The sequence below is a fragment of the Ranitomeya imitator genome, chromosome 4, assembly GCF_032444005.1.
Source record: "Ranitomeya imitator isolate aRanImi1 chromosome 4, aRanImi1.pri, whole genome shotgun sequence".
In the NCBI taxonomy this organism is placed as follows: Eukaryota; Metazoa; Chordata; class Amphibia; order Anura; family Dendrobatidae; genus Ranitomeya; species Ranitomeya imitator.
The window spans coordinates 454,342,774-454,367,775 of record NC_091285.1 but is presented as its reverse complement, the minus strand read 5'-3'; the positions used below and the strand labels follow the sequence as shown (position 1 = coordinate 454,367,775).

Here is a 25,002-nt window from a genome sequence, read left to right as displayed (position 1 = left end):
AATAATTTTTTGGGAGGTAATGGGAATGTACAACAGGATCAATAACAGGGCGGCTATGGGAAGTACGAGATCCAGAATCCAGCCTACAACTATTACGCCTCTACCCAACACCAATTACCAGAGAGCATTTGATGCTCTTCAGAAGATAGGTATAACAGATGCGTGTCTCAAGCTAGGTATAAAAGATGCCCATGAGAAATTGGATGCCAAAGAAGAGCATAATCTAGAAGATAGGCTCAAAATAATTTCAAACTCAGATCGGCTGCTTTATCACGTTTATAAAAAAAAATTATTAATTTTAATGTGCAACAGCTCTGCACACAGAACAATTTCAATGTCACTAAAGGAAAAGGTTGGATATAGCGGGCTGTATCACGTTTATCAACATAAAAAAATAAATATTTTAATGTGCTTGAAGTCTGCAGGCATCTTCATATCACTGCCACAAAATTGCAATGCGGGATACAGTGGGCTGCATCACTTTCAGCAACAGAAAAAATTAGATTTTTTTTAATGTGCCTTAGGTATGCAGACAGTTTCATATCCCCACAGCATTAAATAACAAGGTGGGATACAGTAGGCTGTTTCACATTTAGCAACAGAAAAAAAATTATTTTTAATGCACGTTAGGTCTGCAGTGCAGACAGGTTCATATTACTGTCACAATATGACAATGTGGGATACGGCGGGCTGTATCACATTCAGCAACAGAAAAAAATATACCTTTTTTAATGTGCCTTAGGTCTGCAGACAGTTTTATATCACCACAGCATTAAATGACAAGGTGGGATACAGCAGGCCTTTTCACATTTAGCTACTGAAAAAATATTAGAATTCTATACTTGTGCATGGAGCACTATAGAAGCAGTGTACAACACTTGTAGGACATGTGCCCTGCTGGCTTTGTCTGTGGACCTCAGTAATGTCCCCCCCCAAAAAAAAAAAAAAATTCTGGAAGGCAAGTTTTACAGCCACACTGGACACTATCTAGCTACACTATCTGACTGATATACAACTGCCAAAGTAACTAGCTAAAATCTTGCTGTTAATGGTGGCAGCATCAGGAGCAGCCTCTCTGCACTGTTACAGTGTCAAAATGGTGCTAAAACAAGATGACCACTATTTATATGGAGAAGGACATGTGATTTCAGCAGCCAATGACAACCCATTGTGTCAGGACATGGTGGGTGTTTCCTGCTCCCTGATTGGCTAGTGGCAATGTGCACACAAAGTTAGGGAACAAAAAATAAATGCTATGCTGGGCTTACAAGAATGCTGAGCTCTGCAAACCCCCTCCACTCAAACATGTGCCAAACGCTCATGATACACCACCATTATCGTTGCTAAAGTGCTGAAAATATCTTGTGGCAACGCAAATATTTTCCCGCACTTTTACTGAATGTTACCGATTTCTACCGATTTTATAAAATTTTGCTCGGGTTTCCAATCACAAATGCCATATTTGTGCTGAACTTATGTTTGGAGATCGATTTCCGAACAAATTCATTCATCACTAGTTTTGACATTGCTGTGCATTTTATTCACTTTATCAGAAACTTTGTCAGGCACATTCTGAGAGGGATCTGCGTGATTAAGACACCATGTGCACATCCCTTAAAACTTCACAGTGAACGGGGTAAAAGAAATAATTCTCAGCTGCTAATATTTGTTCATTCTGCCTCTCACAAATCAAAATAAGTTCACATTTACACTGTGCTGTACACTTAGGCCGGGATCAGACATGCGAGAAATACGTCCGAGTCTCGCATGGTAATACCCGGCATTGCCGCCGTCACTCAGGAGCGGAGCGTGAGGCTGCATGTATTGCTATGCAGCCTCACGCTCCGCTCCTGAGTGACAGCGGGAATGCCGGGAATTACCATGCGAGACTCGGACGTATTTCTCGCATGTCTGATCCCGGCCTTAGCACTCACATTGGGGCTTCCATGTAAGAAATGTGCTTCAGGCCAAATGCCTAATTGAACCATTTTTTTGTAATGAGTCAGTCACTTTGGACTTCAAATGGCCTCTTTTTGGCTTGATCAGTCATTTTTGGTTGAACATGGTTTTATGAATGTATGTAATATCCGTCTCTTCTTTCTCACAAATGTGTATTAAAACTAATCTTACATCTTATCTAGTAGTTAACAGTTGCTAGTTATCTATTTGTTCAGTAAACCGTTAACCAAACAAATGATGAAGTGATTAGAACTGAGAGGAAATCGTGTATATATACCAATATGTCCTTGTAGACGTTCATGCTCAAATAAGAACTTTACCTCATTCAGGTCAGTATCATATTCCAATGAATGCATTATGTTATATATTAGATAGGAAATTTGACATCTTGTAGAAGTGTGAAATAAATTATTCATTGTTTCAGGAAAGATATATATCTTGGTACCGTGTTAGCCAATAGATAGAAAACTATTTAGAAAAACTAGCATTTTCTAAGTGGGTGTTTTCCCAAAGCATTTTTGTTCACATTTTGCAAAAGTTTCCTGGATTTTTTGTTAACTTGTTATAGTTGTTTTATGTAAAACATTTGACCATTTTACTCTTTTTAGGTGTTTGGTGTTTTTACTGATTTTCCCACATTTTGACCACGTTCACACATTCAGTATTTGGTCAGAACTTTACATTAGTATTTGTAAGCCAAAATCATGAGTGGATGAAAAATAAAAAAGTGGTGAACATTTTTCTGCTATGCTTTTCCTCTGATTGCTCCACCCATGATTTTGGCTTACAAATATTGATGTAAAATACCTGTGAATATGGCCTTCGGAAACCTTTTCAAACTAAGCACTGGTCAATCAGAAAGCTGCAAAGAACACTTTAGGGAAAATTACTGTTCCAAAGCTCTTCAATCCTCCTTTAAGGCTATGAGGTTGTTTTTTTTTAAGAGGTTTTGGAGCAAAAATTTAGCAAAAACTCTCCAAATCCTCCTTGAAAAATGCAAACTTCCTCAAAAGCTTGGCGTTTCTTCTCAACTTCAACTCCAAAAATGTAATAAGACGACTCCATGTGGACATAGCCAAACACAGTTTCAGAAAACTTCCTCAAGAAATTCCTTAAAACCTGAAAGTACAGAAGCAATTAATACTTGAAATACTCATGTTTTTTAACTCCAAAAACTCACTTCAAAATGCTCAAAAAACACTAGGTTGTTTTTTTTTTGCCTTCCTATTGGGAATAATTGCAATGTCTGGAATAGCTTCATAACAGAAATTGCCTTAACCCCGGGCATTTTTTTCGGTTTTGCATTTTCGTTTTTCGCTCCTCTCCTTCCCAGAGCCATACATTTTTTATTTTTCCATTTATATGGCAATGTGAGGGCTTATTTTTTGCAGGATGAGTTATACTATTGAACAACACCATTGGTTTTACCATGTCGTGTACTAGAAAATGGGAAAAAAATCCAAGTGCAGTGAAATTGCAAAAAAAAGTGCAATCCAACACTTGGTTTTTTGTTTGGCGTTTTTGCTGGGTTCACTAAATGCTAAAACTGATCTGCCATTGAGATTCCCCAGGTCATTACGAGTTCATAGACACCAAACATGTCTAGGTTCTTTTTTATCTATTTAAGTGGTGAAAAAAAATTCAACTTTGCTTAAAAAAAATTGCGCAATTTTCTGAGACCCATAGCGTCTCCTTTTTTCAGGATCTTGGGTCTGATGAGGGCTTATTTTTTGCGCACCCAGCTGACATTTTTAATGATACTATTTTGGTGCAGATATGTTCTTTTGATCGCCCATTATTGCAATGTCGCGGCAACCAAAAAAAAACGTAGTTCTGGCGTTTTGAATTTTTTTTCGCTTTGTCGTTTAGCGATCAGGTTATTTCTTTTTCATTGATAGATCGGGCGATACCAAATATGTGTATGTTTGATTTTTTTTTTTTTATATTTTTTAAAACATTTTTTTTTTAAACTTTTTTCCATGCTTCAATAGCCTTCATGGGAGGCTAGAAGCTGGCAAAGCCTGATCTGATCATCGCTCCCATGTAGCAGAGCCGATCACCTGTATGTAGCAGAATACCTCACTTGCTTTGAGCGCCGAACATTGGGCGGTGCTCATAGCAATCAGGCAGTGACAACCATAGAAGTCTTCAGGAGACTTCCGGTTGTCATGCCAACCCATCAGTGACCCGCGATCACGTGACAGGGATCACCGATGGGCGGATTTCTGGCACGATTGCTGGAAGCGCATGTTAAATGCCACTGGATTCCATCAGCTGTTCAAAACAGCTGACATGTTCCAGGAAACATGTGGGCTCACCACCTGAGCCAAAATCAGAGGGAGGGATTCCGACATCAGCGTTAATTTATGCCCGATGTCAGAAAGAAGTTAAGGACTAGCAGGTTATTCTAGGCATATTGAGATATTATGGTTATATCAAGTACATATCCTATCCTCAGATCACGTGACAGGGGTCAGTGGTGTAAGCATTTCCGGTCAGATATCCGGAAGCGCTTGTTAAATTCCGCTGTCAGAGTTTGACAGTGGCATTTAACTAGTTAATAGGCACGGACGGATCGCAATTCCACCCACGCCTATATTGGGCACAAAACAGCTGATATGTCTTGCCTTTGATAAGGGGTCACCACAGGAGCCTGCTTCAAATCAGGGGGATCTGCCATTCCACGTACTATTCCATCCGATGGTAGAAATGGGTTAAGAATGGTTCCCTCAATTCTTTTAACTGATAATTTTAAAAACATGAAGCAGTTAAAAATCATTAAAATCCTGAATATATGAACAACAAAGAAGTTTTTCTTTAAAAAAAAAAATCCACTTACATGTCCTGTACTGTCATCTGAAGGCCACGTTTTGGTCCAAATGTTATAAATGAAAAAACTGACATCACACAAACAGCACGAGGACGAATGTTATTCAATTCAGGCTCCTCAGATGAGCATTTTTTCATAAACAGCACTGGGACAGAATATATGGTCATGTGAACTTTGCCTCAAGTTGTGCTTAAACTGACTTTTTCATTGAGTTTTCAGAGAAGAAACTCCCAGATCCAGCTTAACCCCTTTCAGACGTTGGGCGTAATAGTATGCCTATGTCGTAATCCCTCCCTCTTGCAATGAGCCCACATCATTTCTAGCACCTTTCAGCTGTTTTGAATAGCTGACATGTGCCTCTATCAGCCATGGGTGGAATTGCAATCCACCCATGGCTGTTAACCCATTAAATTATGCTGTCAATCTCTGACAGCAGCATTTAACTCGCGCTTCTGGGAAGCACACCAAATATCCCGCCCATCAGTGACCCGGTCACGTGATCGCGAGTCACGGATGGGTTGGCATTACAACCAGAGGTCAGCAGACCTCTATGGTTGTCATAGCAAGAGTGCTATGAGTGCCACCCGATGATCGGCGCTCATAGCAAGTGAGCATTTCTGCTACATTCACGTGATCTGTAATAATAATAATTTTATTTATATAGCGCCAACATATTCTGCAGCGCTTTACAAATTATAGAGGGGACTTGTACAGACAATAGACATTACAGCATAACAGAAATCACAGTTCAAAATAGATACCAAGAGGAATGAGGGCCCTGCTCGCAAGCTTACAAACTATGAGGAAAAGGGGAGACACGAGAGGTGGATGGTAACAATTGCTTTAGTTATTCGGACCGGCCATAGTGTAAGGCTCGGGTGTTCATGTAAAGCTGCATGAACCAGTTAACTGCCTAAGTATGTAACAGGACAGTGTATGAGAACATGATGCGAGGAACCGGATTATGTTTTTGATTTTTTTTGAATGGGCCACACAGGGATAGTTAGGTTAATGCGTTGAGGTGGTAGGCCAATCTGAACAAATGAGTTTTTAGGGCACGCTTAAAACTGTGGGGATTGGGGATTAATCGTATTAACCTAGGTAGTGCATTGGACAACTGCAGCTTCTAGTCTCCCATGGAGATTATTGAATCATGCAAAAAAGTAAAAAATGTTTTTAAAAATATAAAATATAAATAACAGTTCAAATAACACCTCAATCGACCCATTCAAAATAAAACAATAAAAAAAAAACATATTTGGTATCGCTGCATTCATTATTGCTATATCTATTAACAGAAAAATAAAATTAAAATAATCGCTAAACAGCATAACGAGAAAAAAAGTCAAAATGCCTGAACTATGTTTTTTTGTCACTGCTACTTTGCAATAAAATGCAATAGTGGACGATAAAAAGACTGTATGTACACCAAAATGGTATAAATAAAAATGTCAGCTTGGTGCGCAAAAAAATAAGCCCCCACCTAGCCCCAAATCATGAAAAATAGAGACGCTGCAGGTCTCGGAAAATGGCGTAATTTTTTTTTTTTTTTACCAAAGTTTGGATTTTATTTTCACCACTTAGATAAAAAAGGACCTAGACATGTTTGGTGTCTATGAACTCACAATGATCTGGAGAATCATAATGTCAGGCCAGTTATAGCATTTAGTGAACATGGTAAGAAAAAAAACCAACAACTGTGGAATTGCACTTTTTTTGCAATTTCATTGCACTTGGATTTTTGTTCCTGTTTTGCAATACACGATATGTTAAAACGAATGGTGTCGCTAAAAAGTACAGCTCGTCCCGCAAAAACAAGCCCTCAAATGGCCATTTTGATCAAAAAATAGAAAGGTTAAGGCTCTGGCAAGAAGGGAAGTAAAAAACAAAACCACAAAAACTGAAAATGGCCCAGGGGTTAAGGGGTTAAAGAAGCCCTCTCACTAACTTTTTGAAATCATTTAATGTGTTTATGTGCATGCATGAGTATGAGTTTATTAATATACTCACCTACAGCCGCTTTCTCCGGTGTCCAGCGCCTCTGTTCTGCTTCTGAGTGACATCACCACAATAGCGACTAGCCGGCTCGTTCTCTGCTGTATGCATGAGCCGGAAGACAATGTAAGGGCTCATACTCACCTGCGAGAAACTCGGATGAGTCTCGCATGTCAATACCCGGCTCTGCACCCAGCATTCAGGAGCGGAGCGTGCGGCTGCATGTATTGCTATGCGGCCGCACGCTCCATTCTGAGTGCCGGGTATTGACATGCGAGACTCATCCGAGTTTCTCGCAGGTGAGTATGAGCCCTTACAGGGTACGTCTATAGCAGGGGTGTCAAACTGCATTCCTCGAGGGCTGCAAACAGGTCATGTTTTCAGGATTTCCTTGTACTGCACAGGTGATAATTTAATCATCAACTCATTATTTGTGTAGGTGATTAAATTATCACCTGTGCAGTACAAGGAAATCCTGAAAACATGACCTGTTTGCAGCCCTCGAGGAATGCAGTTTGACACCCCTGGTCTATAGGGCCTCGTTCTGATGCTCCATAGGCTTTCAGTGTAAAATGGACTTATGGGTCGAGCACAGCGCATCAAGACACGGCCAGTCTGCAGAGCGGTGACGTCATAGGGAAGCATAGAAGAAAAAAAAGTTAGTGAGTGTGTTTCCTGGTAAATATCTGCATTTTTTACTTTAGTATAAACAGAAGCGTTGAGTTAGTTTAATTTACATCAATAATTCCAGAACCTATATGAGTTATATTAGTTTTATGTCAGGTTCTGTGACTAGAGGTGGTAGTAACATCTTAAAATCCTCTAAATTTATTATAGCAGCTCATGTTATTTGATGGTTTGTGCTGAGGTAATCTTATAAATGTGCCCCTGCTGTGTACTGTGTAAGGCCAGTCTCACACGTCCAGATAATTCCGGTACCGGAGAAAACGGTACCGGAGTTATCCGTGTCCGTGGGCTCACGTAGGCCATCCGTGTGGGATCCATGTGCTGTCCGTGAGTACGTTTTTAGGGTCCATGTGCTGTCCGTGTGCTGTTCGTGTCCGTGTATTGCAAGAATTTTTACAATTTTAACCCTATGACAGGAAAAATGCACACGGACAGCATCCGTGTGCGGTACATGTTTACACGGATCCATTGACTTTAATGGGTCCGTGTGATTCGTGCGCTCCCACGAACACTGACATGTCTCCGTGTTTTGCAAACGGACACACGGTCCATGAAAACACCCTGATATGTGCAGAGACACATTTATTTTAATGTGTCTACGTGAGTCAGTGTCTCCGGTACGTGAGGACACTGTCACCACACGTACCAGAGCCACTGACGTGTGAAACAGGCCTAATGGCTGTGTCTGACCATGCAGGCACACAGTCGGCACGTCCACAATTCCAGGCCACGTGCAATCTGTTGCATGGCATATACAGTATGTTAGTTTATGGAGCAATTCAGAATTTTAGTGCATTTAGCTAAATCTGCCCTAATGTACAAAGGATAGTACAAAATGTAACTACTGCCCAGTAAGGTGTGTGGTAACTGCATTTTTCACTTTTTAGAATGCAATTGGCGAAACTTTTGCTGCTTCTGGCTGCTGTTACTATAAGTGCGGCTTCATCGCATTTTCTTGACCAAGAATGGAATACATGGAAAGACAAACATGGTAAAGTGTCTGACTGTATATTGGATAAAATGTTCAGGGTTCTACATTTAGGATTAACATTATAACAGGAAATTCATGCCTCTTTTTGGATACATATTCTGACTTTAACTATTACTGCACCTCACAAAGAGTCATAACAGAGAAAAACCTTTAGGTTAAAATTCTAAATTTCATATTTTAGAAAGAGATGTACATGTGTCACTTACGTCACTTCATTTTTTCCTCCCTTTCTTCCAAAGGCCATGACTTTTTTTTTGTCCGTAGATGTATGAGGGCTTATTTGTTGGGGCACAACTTGTACTTTGAATACACAACTCACTAGTGTACTAGAAAACAGGAAAAAAAAATCAAAGTGCATTGAAATTGTGGAAAAAAAAACAAAAAAAAAAAAAACACAATTCTGGCAATTTTGTTTTTGTTAATTGCTTACTGCATTCATTGCATAGTAAAGATTATCTCGCAATAAATCTCCTCGTTAGTACAATTACTGCGATATCAAACATGTCTAGTTTTTTATTATTTTAGTAATGGAAAAAAAACCTGAAATCTAAAAACAAATACATTAGGAGATTGTGCTGCCATTTTCCAGTTTATGTAATGTTTTCATTTTTTGGTTGATGGAGCTGAGTGATGGCTATTTTGTTCTCGCTTGTGAGTATGAGCCCTTAGGCTGCCGTCACACTAGCAGTATTTGGTCAGTATTTTACATCAGTATTTGTAAGCCAAAACCAGGAGTGGGTGATAAATGTAGAAGTGGTGCATATGTTTCTATTATACTTTTCCTCTAATTGTTCCACTCCTTGTTTTTGCTTACAAATACTGATGTAAAATAGTGACCAAATACTGCTAGTGTGACGGCAGCCTTAGGCCGGTTTCACACGTCAGTGGCTCCGGTACGTGAGGTGACAGTTTCCTCACGTACCGGAGACACTGACTCACATAGACGCATTAAAATCAATGTGTCTCTGCACATGTCAGCGTGTTTTCACGAACCCTGAAAAACACAGAGACATGTCAGTGTTCGTGGGAGTGCACGGATCACACAGACCCATTAAAGTCAATGGGTCCGTGTAAAACATGTACCGCACACGGATTCTGTCCGTGTGCCATGCAGGAGACAGCGCTACAGTAAGCGTTGTCCCCCCAGCTTGTGGTGCTGAAGCCCCATTCATTTCTTCTCTCCAGCAGCGTTTGCTGGAGCAAAGGAATGAAAATCATTTTTTTACATTTTTTTTGTTGTTAAAATAAAGTTCCCAGTAATCGCCCCCCTCCCATCCCCTGTGCGCCCGCCCACTCGCTGGCATTAAAATACTTACCCAGCTCCCTCGATGCTTACTCTCAGCGTCCCAGCTCTTCCTGTATGAGTGGTCACGTGGTGCCGCTCATTACAGTGATGAATATGCGGCTCCACCTCCCATAGGGGTGGAGCCGCATATTCATGACTGTAATGTGCGGCACCACGTGACCGCTCATACAGGACAAGCTGCGACGCTGAGAGGAAGCGACGAGGGAGCTGGGTAAGTATTTTAATGCCAGCGGGCGGGCGCACAGGGGGAGGGAGGCGGGAGCTGACCGGAAACTTTATTTTAAACACAAAAAAAATAAAAAAAACAATGATTTTTCATTCCTTCTCACCAGCGAAGGCTGCTGGGAAGAAGGAATGAATTCTGGATTCAGCACCCAATGCAGGGGACAGCGCTTACTGTAGCGCTGTCTCCTGCAGGGTACGTGTGGTACCCAGTCGGTAAATGGATGGCACACGACTGCCGCACGTGTGCCACACTGATGTGCCATGTGAGCACACGGACACGGATAACTCCGGTACCGGAATTATCTGGACGTGTGGGACACACTGAGTGATCAGCATTTGAACTGATATGCAAATGAAGCTGAAAGGCAATGGTAGATTTGAAGCCTCTGTCACTCCAGCTCTATTCACAGATCACCTGCTTCTTGCCTGAAGTCACACAGCATAGAGGCTCTTCAGACTCATTTGCATATCAATTTAAATGCTTATTTCTCAGTGATGGAGGAAGGGACTGGCCATGTAAGGAATTGCTGGATTTTGCCTTCAAAAGAACTTTATGCACATAAAAATAGTTTGAGGGTAGGGTGGGAGGGTTAAATTCCCTTTAAAGATTCTTTGATTTCTAATTTTTTTATCAACCTAATACAGAAAAGAAATATGCCACCGAACAAGATGAGCTGTTTCGAAGGCAGGTTTGGGAAGCAACCTGGCATAAAGTTCAGAAACACAATGAATTGGCAAACCAGGGTCTCAGCAAATACAAAATGGGCATGCATAAGTTTGCAGATATGGTGAGTGAAGATTCAATAAGTAACTACAAATATATGAAAATGGACAAGATACAAACAACAAACATTAAAATGTTCTACTGTGCTAAAACTGGTATCACATATTTGTTGACAGATCCAAATCATTCTGTAAGGTTCTGGAGCCACCTGCATTAGCAATATCTCCGATTGTTAACAAATATATTATCTTTATGGGTAGTACAGCTTCAAAAATTCTATTATGAGTTCGAATTTTATTAATAGTGAATCGTATTCATCTTTTTTCATTACAATTTTCTATTCTTCCAGACATCAGAGGAACATCGTTCCAGGAGCTGCCTCACTTCAAATAAAATATCAGTAGCCTCTAAGAAGAGTCCTGTGCGGACTCATGTCAAAAACCTCAATATTCCGGAATCGGTTGACTGGAGAGACTCAAACTGCGTGGGCCCTGTAACAAATCAAGGAAGTTATTGTGGATCCTGCTGGGCATTTGCAACAGTAAGAAAATCCCCTTTAATGTACTATATTAATGTCCATTAAAGTCAATCATTTTTCTATAGTGATATTGTTTCAATATTTTCTGTAAAACATTTTTAAGGTGGGTGTGGTGGAGTCACAGTATTGCATCAGGACCAAAGAGATGATTAAAATGAGTGAGCAGCAACTTGTGGACTGTGATGAGACAAACGATGGCTGCTGTGGAGGATTGCCAACCGATGCCCTGGAGCATATTTCACAGAGAGGTTTAATGAAGGCCAAAGACTATGAATATTCCGAGAAGGTTGGTTTTTCCTTTTTAGTGTCACTTACTAATACTAGGCTCTAATTAGATTCCTGTTGCTCATCTGCAGCAATATCCTGCAGAGTAAAGAGAAAAAAAAAGGAAACATAATGAAATCATATTAGACATAAGTAGGATGGATCTATTAGGATCCACTAGATCTATCATCATTGATCCTGTAAAAAAAGGGAACGTTAACAAAGACTTAATTGCAGCTACATTAGCACAATGGCATATTTAAAATAAATCTACCATCTGAAAATGACATTTTTTTAATTCAAGCTTTTATTTTAAATGTATTTTTTCACACTGGCCGCTGGGGCTTTTTTTTTTTAGACTAACTTGCTGTTATTCCTTTGTGTTGAAGAATCTAATGAGCATGTGTTAAGGGAAGGGGAGTAGGGTCAGCAGTGATAACAAAAAAATCATTCACGAAAGGTGTTATCAGCTGTGTATAGAGGTGTTACCTGTCATTGTAATCCTGCCTTTGCTGATAATGAGTATGTTGAAAACTCTTCCTGAAAGGACAAGAAGTATAAGTATAAAAAAAAACCTAGTGGCTAGTGTGAAAAAACTCCTTCAATGGCTAAATTCAACACACAGATCAATAATGCTCACTTTGTTAGTTTATGGTTTGCCCTGCAATACAAGCTGTATGCCATGCTTGGCAAAGCAGCCATAGATCTTTCAAATGAAAGGCTTCCTCACTCTCTAGAAGGCAACTCTTTTCAGCTCTGCATAGACTGCCTGCCATGACTCCCAACTTTGCCTTTTGTTTTCCATGTCTTACCACAGAAGGTCTAGCTTGCTTCTCACTGAAGATGAGGCATTTGCCTAATTATTGCATAGACACTTAGCGCTAAGGTCCAGCACCGCGCACAGTTAGTCCACAGAATTGGCATCTCTCTGACCCCACATGAGATTGTGGAGGCACAGTGTATCAGTGTCATTACCCTAAGTCCACGTATCAGGCCCTTCCTAGGTTTAGCCAATCCTGTATACCAAGCCTGCAACTTTCATCCAGACGACTCTCATTACTTTACACAGTCACAGTAACACATGTGCAATGTCAACACAGGGCACCGAGGCCCAATCGCTTGCAAAATAAAAGATATATGTAGGATAGGATATGTACTTGATATAACCATAATATCTCAATAGTTCTAGAATAACCTGTTAGTCCTTAAAACTTTTCTGACATCAGGTGTAAATTTACCCCTATGTCTGAATCCCCCCCACAACGCCGAAGCCCACATCTTTCCCGGAACATGTTAGCTCTTTTGAACAGCTGACATGTACCAGGAACAGCCGTGGGTGGAATCCAGCGGCATTTAACATGCGCTTCCAGCAACCGCGCCGGAAATCCGCCCATCGGTGATCCCTGTCACATGACCGCGGGTCACTGATGGGTTGGCATGACAACCAGAGGTCTCCTGAAGACTTCCATGGTTGTCACTCCCAGATAGCAAGTGAGTTATTCTGCTACATACAGGTGATCTGATCATTGTCTGTATGTAGCAGAGCCAATCAGGTTATGGCAGCTTCTAACCTCCCATGGAGGCTATTGAAGCATGCCAAAAGTAAAAAAAATGCTTTTAAAAATATTTAAAAAAATATAAAATTTCAAATCGTCCCATTCAAAAACAAAACAATAAAAAAAAAATCAAACATACACATATTTGGTATCGCCGCATTCAGAATTGTCCGATCTATCAATAAAAGAAAGGATTATCGTTAAATGGCATAGCGACAAAAAAGTAAAAACCTTAGAATTATGTTTTTTTTAGTCACCACTACAATGTTTAAAATTTTATAACGGGCGATCAAAAGATCGTATCTGTACCAAAATGGTATAATTAAAAACGTAAGCTTGATGTGCAAAAAATAAGCCTTCAACCAACCCAAGATCACAGAAAATGTTGAAGCTACAGGTATCAGAAAATGGCGCATTTTTTTTTTTTTTTAACAAAGCTTGAAATTTTTTTCACCACTTAGATAAAAAAGAACCTATACATGTTTGGTGTCTATGAACTCGTAATGACCTGGAGAATCATAATAGCAGGTCAGTTTTAGCATTTATTGAACCTAGTAAAATAGCAAAACAAAAAACAAGTGTAGGATTGCACTTTTTTTGCAATTTCACCGCACTTGGAATTTTTCCCCGTTTTCGAGTACACTTCATGGTAGAACCAATAGTGTCGTTCAAAATTACAACTCGTCCGGCAAAATCAAGCTCTCACATTGCCATTTTGACCAAAAAATTTGATAAAAATATGGTTCTGGGAAGAAGGGGAGCAAAAAATGAAAATAGTAAACCAAAAATAGCTCTAGTCGCTAACGGGTTAAATGAATTGTCTGGTCTCAAATGAATAATCCGGGGTCAGTCTATTTGAGTGCAGCATGCTATATCATGACACTGTGCGATGTGCACACTGCCAAGGTTCTACTGTATCCCCTCTGTATCTGGGTGGGCACGTGACCACATGTATGTAATTTGCCCACTTGCAGTCATGTGCTGTCTAGTCTCACCTGGCTTCTCTCAATAGAATAAAATTGAGTAAAGAGCAGAAGTCTTGTTGGCAGGTTACTGCAATAATACAAATCGCATACAGCCAGTTGTATTCCCACCTGCTCACAAAGGTATATGTATAGTTCATGTCCAGAAATATATGGGGGTCACAACTCAGCTGCCTTCCACCTGACCTCATTTTCACTGTGAGTTTACAGTACAGCACAAAGACCTACTGAGCAGATTAAATGTTCTGCTGTAAACCTGTCAGGCTGAGTGAGCAGATAAGTTATGCTCCTTCACCATTCTGTTCCTCAGCCTGACAGGTGTCTCTGAACTACGGTGTAGTAAATAGTGATGAGCGAGTGTACTCGTTGCTCGGGTTTTCCCGAGCACGCACAGATGACCTCCGAGTATTTATGACTGCTTTGAGATTTAGTTTTCCTCACGGCAGCTGAATGATTTACAGCTACTAGCCAGGCTGAGTACATGTGAGGGTTGCCTGGTTGCTAGGGAATTCGCACATGTAATCAAGCAGGCTAGTAGCTGTAAATCATTCAGCTGCCGCGATGAAAACTAAATCTCCGAGCAGTCATAAATACTCGGAGGTCACCCAAGCGTGCTCGAGAAATCTCGAGTAACGAGTATACTCGCTCATCACTAGTAGTAAAGCAAATTTCTGTCTCGATCATCCTGTATTCAAGCTTTAAAAATGTCCTAAAGTGTTCCTAAGACAGGTTACAACCTGAAATTGGTGACGGTGACCATCTTGGATTGCTTCTCGTGGAACCCTTTTAAAGGGAATTTGTCACAAGTTTTTGAGCCTATGAACAACTGGCAGCACCTTTAACTGCTCCTGTGCTGCACATGTGTCTATCAGCTTCCGTGTCTATTCCAGAAACGTGTCTATCAGCTCCCAACTCCCCCTGTATACGCAAAAAAAATGCCATTTGATATGCTCCCGCGCTGTTTGTAAATAAGGGTGGTCCGGTCTGATGGGCATCCAATGGGCAGTGTCCATACCTCCTCTCTGCTCCTAATCACATCCTCCTGCTTTGGTTAATGTGGACACGTCATTCACATTGCGAATCAAGATTTCTTGCCTGCACAATAGCCACACAGGACCGCGTAGGTGCTCTCTACTCTGCCATATTGTGAGCAGATCATAAAACAGCACTGCGCAAGTGCATATCAACATCGGTGGTGTCATTCACACCAGTCAAGGTCAGGCGCTTGCACAGTGCTGTTTTATGCTCTGCTCTCAGTATGGCAGAGCAGAGTGCACCTACGCGGTCCTGTTTGGCTATTGAGCAGCCGCAATATCTTGGTTCGAAATGTGGATGATGTGTCCACATCAATCAAAGCAGGAGGACTTCATTAGGAGCAGAAAGGAGGGACAGACGTCGCAAGAGGACGCCAAACAGCATGGACCACCCTTATTTACATACAGCGTGGGAGCAAATTAAATGGTAATCTGGGGGGTATGCAGGGGGAGTTGGGAGCTGATAGACACGTTTGTGGGATGCAGCACAGGAACAGTTAAAGGTGATGCTATTTGTTCTTAGGCTCAAAAACTGGTGACAGGTTCCCTTTAAGAAATGTTTAATCTTCTGCTACTAACAGTTGTTGCAGCAATCAAGGAACTAAAAAGTGATATTCAAATATACATAGTGTAATATGCATGTACGGTGTGTATAAATAAGATGTCCATCATGCAGTATTTCAAGAATAAGTGACTTTCCCCATTGTTTTGCAGCAGTTAAATAATACATGAGGATTAGTACAGTCCACAAAGGGGTTATTTACTGAAAATACAGCGATTACAATTGTCATTTGTAGTTTTGTGTTGCTCATAAAACAAAAGGCATCATATGTCTAGTAGCCTGCGTTAGTTCTGCTGAATTTTTATATATGATGTAGGGATTAATGCTCAGCAGTAGGCGCTCACTTAGCACAGGCACGGGTCTTGCTGCAAAACAGGGTAAGGTTTATTGCGTTTCTCCGCACTATAAATGAAAATTCATTCCCCAGCATATGAAATTCAGAACACAACAGGGTTTTCTTCAGCCCAAAATGTATATTAAACCACACAGTCCTTTTGTCAGGGCAGACACGGTATAGTAACACGGTTGTACTCACACCACTGCACAGGCATTAGTTGTCTCAGGTAGTTTGTAAATCAACACTAGATTCCCTTCTGCTCCACTACCACAGAAAAGTGATTACCATCCCCCCCAGAGAGCTCACATTTGCTCCTCACTCACCAGCTCCAACACACAGACTGCTCAGCTTACCCAGCTGACTGACTAACAATGAACACAGGGCCTGGCTCTAGATATAGCTGGCCAGGTGCACGTAATCAGGACTCCAGTATGAGGATTTCACTCTGCCCTACCTGGCTTTCTACAATGACTACATTTATGGCTGATTAATGTCTGGGGAAAATAATTTTATAGATGACTCTTCCCTAATTTGATAAGAAGATGGAAACATATAGACAATTAAAATATAGTCAAAAATGATACACTACCAAACCACTAACTACCACACAGCCCCCGAAAATACCAATGTACAATTCCCAAATAAAGTCATAAAGTGCCCAAATCTGTCCCATCTCAGCTGCAGCAGGAACTTCTATCTTGCCTTTGAAGGTTGTTACCGTATGCATTTGCAGCAGTTTACTATTGAATGTAGGTGACATAAGATGTTGAAATTCAAGAGTCCTATTATCTTGTATAATGACCACATTGGTCTGAAGTTGGAGATTAAGGCCGAAGTCATACTTGCAAGGAGGCGGAGAAAGTAATTTCTCCTTTTTCTCTGCTGCCAGCATTGGCGTATATCGCACCGCACTCGGATGATATCCAAGTGATGTGCGTTGTGTCACTCACACCCAGAGACTTATATGGGTGCGAGTGAGCCGAGACTCAGCTGAATCTCGGTGCCAATCACAGCATGCTGCGATTGCTCTCGCATGCCGATTCGGCATGAGAAAATAATCGCAGATGGGAGCTGCCCCATAGAGTAGCACTGGGCCGATTGCTATGCGATGTTTTATCACATAGCACTCGGCCGTATTGTACGATAGTGTGGCTCAGACTTAAGAGTTTTTCCCTTCTTCAGCTGGCACTAGTAAATACAAGCAATGTTGCAATTTACTACTTATTAAAGGGAATCTGTCAGCAGTTTTTTGCTATGTAATCTGTTTGCAGCATATTGTAGGGGCAGAAATCCTGATTCCAGGGATGAGTCACTTACTAGGCTGTCTTGCTTTTTCAATAAAACTAATGTTTTATCTGCAGGAGATTGTCACTAGAGGGCTAGGTGTTGCATACTGTACCTACTGGTCCATCCCTGCCCCCACCACTGATTAGCAGCTTTACACATAACACAGTACAATCATTGGTGTGGGCAAGGCTATACAAAGCTCCGCATTCTCAGCTTTGCTAGCTCTGCAGTAGAGAAAATTGTGATTCTATCACAACTGCTGCACCCAGTGAGCTAAGTGACACATTGCTGGAATCAGGGTTTCTTTCCCTTCTCTTGCTGCTGTCAGATTACGTTGCAAAATTCTCCTCACAGATTCCCTTAAAATTTTCAGCGGTTCTAGAGATATTAACACTTTTGGCATATTTACCTCTTATTTTCTTAGAGACCAACCACTATTGCTAGACAGCAGAAAATGCAAAGTACTTACGGCCGTTTTTCTATTGAGCTTGTAAGCACTGCTTTGAAGCTAGCCTAGATCACTACAGCGCGTTGTTACCCCCTAATCCTAGCCAGCTTCCACACAGTCCTTACAAGCTAGACCGATGGGCCGTCTACAAACTGAACAAAAGAAAAGCTTTAATATCTCAAGAACAGCTGCAAATTTTAATAAGTAGTAAATTGCAGAAGTGCTTAGATTTACGAGCACTAGCCGACAATATTCTTCTATGAAGACGGGAATCGTCAGTGCTTGTCCTTTTAACCCCCACATATAATCTTGTAACTGCCATACCATTTAAGATCCATCCTGATGAATAGGAACTTGTAGAAAAACATAACTTCAATAGTTTATACATTTAATCCCAAATATAACCATTATCTTCCACATTTTCTTCCAGAAATTCACCTGCTTGTACAAACCTAAGAAGGCGATAACGTTTAATGTAACCAAATACTATATTCTGCCTAATGAAAATAATATGGCTTCATCTGTAGCATCAAATGGACCTATTACTGTTTTAATTGATGCGAGTGAAGACCTTATGGGCTACACTACAGGTAGGTGGTTAAACATCAGATACTAATAATGTCCTAAGAAAAACAGTAGAGATGAGCGGATCGATGTGCGGAGGATCAGGTTAGAATCGAATTTCCTGAAATTTGAATTTTCAAGCACATTTGAACACTTTGAGATTTAATTCGTGCTACACAAAAAAAATAATAACTTGCCTGTCGTCATTTCCCTCACTGCTGAAGTATCAGAGAGCGGGCTAATGTCTTCTCTGTGTGGATGAGCAGGCCTGCCCATAATGCACTGCAGCTATGACATATTATGAACCTTGTACAGTGGTGGTCAATACCGGGGCCAACACAGATCAGCGGTTCCCAGCAGAGCACAGTTTTCACACGTTGCTGTTTTTTCGCGTTTTTCCCCGCTAAAAACGCTATAAAGCTGCAATAAAATAAGCATCCCATCATTTAGAATGAATTCCGCATGTTTTGTGCACATGATGCGTTTTTTCCGCGAAAAAAAAATGCATCGCGGTAAAAAACGCAGCATGTTCATTAATTTTGCGGGGGTTTCTTTTGCGGATTTCCCGCTACAAAATGCATTGGGAAATGTCCGGAAAAAAACCGCACCAAAAACGCATGCAGATTTCTTGCGGATTTCTTGCAGAAAATGTCAAGTTTTTCTCAGGAATTTTCTGCGAGAAATCCTGATCATGTGCACATAGCCTGAGTCACAGTCATTTTCCACCTCCACTTCACCAAAAGTGCCGTGTGCGGACCTGTTCATAGCATGATGTTCTCTTAGGCTACGTTCACACTAGCGTTCGGCTAGTGTGCGTCGCGCTAGCGTCGGGCGACGCAGCGGCGACGCACGCGTCATGCGCCCCTATGTTTAACATGGGGGACGCATGCGTTTTTGCTTGTTGCGTTTTCCGACACGTGCGTCTTTTTTGACGCTAGCGTCGGACCAAGAAAACGCAACAAGTTGCATTTTTCTTGCGTCCGATTTTCGTCAAAAAACGACGCACGCGTCGAAAAACGCAGAGTTTTTGCGTGCGTTTGCACGCGTTTTTCGGTGCGTTGCGTCGCCGACGCAGCGGCGCACAACGCTAGTGTGAACGTAGCCTTAGTGAGGTTATGTGAGTTCTCACGACTGAATAAAAAAAAAATCAACCAAGATTCTTCCAGAAAATTCCAGGCCAAATATGAAATCCAATTTTTTTTCTGCGCACCTCTAGACCTGAATGGTTGAATCTCATCTGGCACATGATAAAAACTAGTGCTGCCGTTTTTTTTTTACCTGAAGGTTTGGTCTGTGAGAAAAAATCCCAAATGCCATATTGAACAACATATGTACGTGTTCTGTTTATTTCACGGCAGCACTCTGATTGACAATGTGGTCACGTAAACTTGACCTATTTGTATCAGTATGTGTAAGCCAAAACCAAGTGAGGAAGAATCAGAGGAAAAGTCTAATAGAAACACGTCACCACTTCTGTGTTTATCACCGACTCCTGGTTTTGGCTTACAAATACTGAGGTAAAATACTGACCAAATACTGAACGTGTGAACGTGGCCTAACACATTCTGTTCATCACTATGACTGACCTTGTCAATAGTAAGAGGGCAGCATAGCAACAGGGTTTCCTCCTTACTCTTCTCAGGGCAAGGAATGGTCCTGTTGTCATCCTTGGACATACCAGTCAAGTTAATTTAAGGATTGATAAATGTTTCTGGAATAAGCTTTGCTTTTCTCTGTTTGACCTTAGCCTTTGTTCACACATCAGTATTTTTGATCAGCATGTCTTCAGTATTTGTATTCCAAAACCAGTAGAGTCTCCAAAACACAGAACAGGTATAAATAATCAAATATCGTTTTGCGCTGTACGTTTCACTCCTGGTTTGGCATACAAACACTGATACAAAATACTGACCAAGTACTGGCGTCCGAATGAAGCCATAAGGTGATTTGTGGCTGAGCACTGGATTTGCCAGATAATCCCTTGTACTTTTTACCGAGAAATGGGATATCAGTGGCAATGAAAATAGAAATATATTTTATAGTATTATAATATTATACATATATATATTAATTTAGGGATTTTTGATGGTGAATGTACTGAAGAGACAAATCATGCTGTCATAGTTGTGGGATATGGTACAGAATATGATGCCGACGAGGATGAGGATATAAATTACTGGATAGTAAAGAACAGGTAAGTCTGGTGCTATTTACAATGGGCAAATGGAGCACCCGCCAGGGTCTTGGGAATACTCGGTAGCGGGCTGGTTCTTGAAGGGGATGTGTCACGGTAGCAGTGACCCGGTCCGTGGCCCTGGGCTTCCAATAAAATGGGAAGTGATGATGAAAAAGGGGAAATAAAGTTTCTAAAAGTTAGCTCGTGACACCATCTGTGGTATTCGGCAAATAGGAGATGTTAGCCGACGCTGCTTGAGGAGACTGCTGGGGATGATGGTGATGCAGCAGATTTGTTACAGCTCTCCACAGGTAGAGCTAAACCCCAGGCAGTTGTAGGTGCAAAAGATGGTGATGAGGGTGGTTTTAGTGTAGGGAAAATGATGCAGCAAATAAATTGGAGGACACAGCAGTGTGCAGTCTTCACAGATTTTACTCATAGTTCTGATGTTACAATCCCCAGCTGGGGTGCTGTGTCCTCAGGGTTCATGGTCCAGAGAACTCTCAGGTAAATTGGGGTACACTGTGTCAGAACCCCCTTCAGATGTTCCTTTCCTGGCCGTCTCTGAGTGCTGGCTACCACCTCTCCTGCCCTGCGCCTTCACACACAGTGTCCCAAGCCAGCAGCTTTGAATCTTGTCGGGCGATGTTCTCTGAGCCCCCTTGATCCTATCCGGCTGCCTTTTCAACAAATGTGTTAGATGTGGCTGCAGCACATGCAGATGCTGCAACCTCCGATTAGCTAACTGTGTCCTTAGTTTCTCTACTAGTTTGGGGGCCGGTCCCCCACTGCGACATATTCCCTCCACCTGACTATGGTCAGCGTGAATACGGGCCCCACAGGTGGATTCCTTACTACCCGTGCTCCTAGGACCCCTTTTTCCTCCTTCCGGAATCACAATCTTTCTCTCTTCTTCCTTACTCTCTTCTCCGTAGTCTTGGGACAAGCCCCTGGCTCTGTCAGTCCCCACAGCAGACTGTTCTCACGGACCACTGAACACCACTCTCTGACTCCGCCTCTTCTCACTTCCTCCACCCACAGCCTCTACCTAGTCCCTCCCGGGCCCTAAGAGGTCTGATGTTGGATGTAAGTGTGTGGGTTCTGGGTGAGGTCCCCTCCTTACCCGAGAGCGGAGCACCACACTTCCGACTGAGGTGCAGTACCTTTGTGTCGACTGGACTTCAGGGGCACCACACAAACAGTTGTGTAATTCCTGCAAAGCTTATATTCCAACAACAGTATTGACATTAATGTTAACCCCTGAAGCAGTGGGTCAAATTTTGCCTTAAAGGGATGGTCCAACTCTAAAGATGAATTTAACAACAAATGTCGATTTATTTAATTTAATAAGCTAATCACTTTTTAATTGAAAATTCCCTACCGTTCTCTCCTCTTCAATGCCCCTGCTATACCTATGTCCTCCAGACACAGTTTTATTGTCCCTATCCCTCTCATTTCCTTCTCCCTGCGTGGAGTAACGCAGTTTCAATAAATCCCCCTTTTAACCCTTCTTCTATCTTTACTGCATCGTGATACCTGTTCACAACAACACAGAGTGATCTCTCTTCGTTAAACTTCTTACATGTAGTGGTTGCTATTGATTGCTGCAGCTGCATGTAAGAAGTTAACTGACCGGTAACACTCTGACTTCTCCCTCTCGGCTGTTATATCCATTCTAGCAGATGAGTCAAAAAGTTGGATCCTGGAGATCATGATTCTTGGGTCAAGATGTGCTGCCATTTCACATTTCAATGAACTGGCATGTTCATTAAAGCATGAAAATGCAGTGCTGTGACAGGAAGTAGTTAAACCACAACAGGGCTGCAGTTTTCCATTCATATACTGTAATCCAATCCAATCTCTAGAAGATACTCATTATTAGATTATGTGGAGCAGTACCTTGGCCTTTGGTTTCAATTATACTGATACAGAAATTGTTGAAAAGAAACTAATTCACTTTTAAAATAAAAAAACACACTTTTATTATTATATGCAAACAATATATAAGAACATTACGAAAATACAGAATAAAACATAGGCCTCCAAACCTGCCCCCTAGGAGAGATGTTAATTGTGTCTTTAACAGGCTGTGTATACATTATGTGTTTCCAGTTTCTTCCTCTCATTGTTTTATAATTCCTTACAGCTGGGGCGAAGATTTTGGAGAAAATGGATACATTAAAATGAAGCGTAATATAAACCAGTGTGGCATAGCATCAATGGCTGTTTCCGTGGACCTGGCAGACTGAAGAAATAGTCAAGCTTCTATTATATTTTTTAAAAATATTGTAATCATGCTAATTTTTTTAAAATCTTTGTAATTTCCAATTGTGTGTGGCAACAGATATCTTCAATTCGTTAATACTTTCATGTGTATATTTGCCATTAACAAGCTACTAATAAAAAAAAAAAACAAGCAAACCAGACTTTTCAAATTTGACATAGTCACTTTCAGAAGAAGACTACAGCAATGGTATTGTTAGAAAATTAAGACATCTGTGGCGCTGTAAGGCACTCACAGTATAAGAAGATTTACTTACTGTATATGCAGTGCATACAGTATATTTATATACAATAAATATATCTGTAATATATATATAATATGTCTACATATATATTGTATACGTATTGTGATGCAGCGGTAGGACCATACACAGTGAAACGGCAGTGACCCAAGCAAGTTCAAACAAAACGTTCTTTTATTGTGTTACTTCACATAGTCAATATAGTATACAGCTTCTTCATACAGTCCATTAATAATGCATGGCTATATGACGCAGTCAATACACAGGCCGAACTTCCCTATGTCCAGTTTCCCTGGGTGACCGCACGCCGGTAACAAGTCTCTGTACTCACTCAGCGCACTGCACTCTTTATCCTCTGGAGGGCAGCCGGGTACATTTAAGACAGCCCAAGACGCAGGGTGTCAGTCTCTCTGGTTCCTTTAGCCTCTGTGCTGCTCCACACAGAGAGAGCTCTGCAGACAACTGCCCTGTCTGCTTCTAAGAACACACTGACACACCTCCCTCAGTACTACAGGGCTTTTTAATCAGTCACTGCTTCACTATTCTAATTACAGCCACACCTGTGTCTGTAGTACGCCCTCATGGCCTCACCATGCTTCCTTGGACATTCTGGAGAGCACATACAGTGCCCCCTAGCTGTAACAGGGGTCACTGCCTCACAGTATATAGATATATAGAGAGAGAGAGAGATACTTTATTTACATATTAGAGATAATTAAATTGATTCAATGCAAATTCAATTTCAGTAAACTTTTATAAAATTTTAAACACATTGAGATTAGCAGGAATCACCAAAAAAATCCCCATCACCATTTTACACATCACAGAAGACTGCATAAGTCACAGACGTCTGACGTGAACTTAGGGACGACCACACGGGCTGATTTTGCCAGTCTTATTTTATGGCTTACTTGAGTTTGAACTGCCGTATTAATTGAATTAATTTGGTGCCTCTTCTCTTTGGTGTGCGTCTCGCCAGAAATTCTACTACAATAAGGGGTAAAAGATTTTATGAATCAAACTAAAAACAGAGAACACCAGCGCCTATAATATGGAAATAGAGTGGAGAAGCAATATGCTGCAGACAGATTTGGGATTCTGTGTGGTAAATCCAAACTAATAGACAAAGAAATAATGTATAAATATTGATCTGTCGCCTTATAAGCTGTGCAGGAGGCTTGTAGGTGTAAAAACTGCTAACTGTCCACCTAGCGATGTTATAACAGCAGGAAAAAGTTAACATACAATGTATAAAGAGGGCGCAGGTTGATTGAAATGACAGAATCTCCGAATAATACTGTATAGACTCCGTGCTGCTAGTGAAAATATCTGGTTCACAAATGGTAGTGTGTGGATACAGAGCGTAGCAAGTGAATCGTTGGATTTATATGTGAAGCAGGAAATGCAACGGTAGAGCCAGGAGCGGTCCGGCCGTAGTGTTCCTGGATACCAGCAGGAAAAATGATCGACAGTGCTTAGAGATGGTGTGTGACGTCACGAAAGTACAGAGACTCAGAAAGGTTGACACCTGAGGAAGGGGAGCCGTGTACTCCCCGGAATGCATAGGTTAGCTTTTTGTCCTTCTGAGTCTCCATACTTTTGTGACTTTCTACGCTCTGCATCCACCCGCTTCCATTTGTGAGCCGGATATTTTCACTAGCAGCACGGAGTCTATACAATATCAGTTGGACAGTGTAACTACACGGTGTGTAACCCATTTCATCAATTCAATCAACCTGCACCCGCTTTATACATTGCATGTTAACTTTTTCCTGCAGTTAAAACATCGCTAGGTGGACACTTAGCAGTTTTTACACCTACAAGCCATCTGTCCAGCTAATGGCGTGACCAATCAATATTTATACATTATTTTATGAATCAGACCCTAAGAATTGCAAAATATTTGTTTTCGTATATATATTTTACTAGTGAGACGGACTTTACATCCTAACATGTCACACTAAGGCTACTTTCACACTAGTCCGTCGGTATGGGCCGTCGCAAACCGTCG

At 41.2% G+C, this 25,002-nt stretch overlaps 1 protein-coding gene across 1 annotated transcript; it reads left to right on the top strand.

Annotated features, from left to right (window-relative positions):
• The first annotated feature begins 2,191 nt into the window (after positions 1–2,191).
• LOC138676462 (procathepsin L-like) lies at positions 2,192–22,887 on the top strand. The gene is made up of 8 exons (XM_069765784.1): positions 2,192–2,288; positions 8,359–8,462; positions 10,639–10,781; positions 11,067–11,258; positions 11,359–11,541; positions 18,157–18,316; positions 20,367–20,484; positions 22,613–22,887. Exons 2-8 carry the CDS (start codon positions 8,360–8,362, stop codon positions 22,713–22,715), a joined length of 1,002 nt encoding a protein of 333 aa, XP_069621885.1. The 5' UTR covers positions 2,192–2,288; position 8,359; the 3' UTR covers positions 22,716–22,887.
• Positions 22,888–25,002: the final 2,115 nt, after the last annotated feature.

Excerpts from the sequence above, each read along its gene's own strand:
- LOC138676462 (XM_069765784.1), top strand. The coding sequence starts at position 8,360 with ATGCAATTGGCGAAACTTTTGCTGCTTCTGGCTGCTGTTACTATAAGT. Across the intron at positions 10,782-11,066 it reads TGCATAAGTTTGCAGATATG|ACATCAGAGGAACATCGTTC; the intron begins GTGAGTGAAGAT and ends CTATTCTTCCAG. Across the intron at positions 11,542-18,156 it reads ACTATGAATATTCCGAGAAG|AAATTCACCTGCTTGTACAA; the intron begins GTTGGTTTTTCC and ends ATTTTCTTCCAG.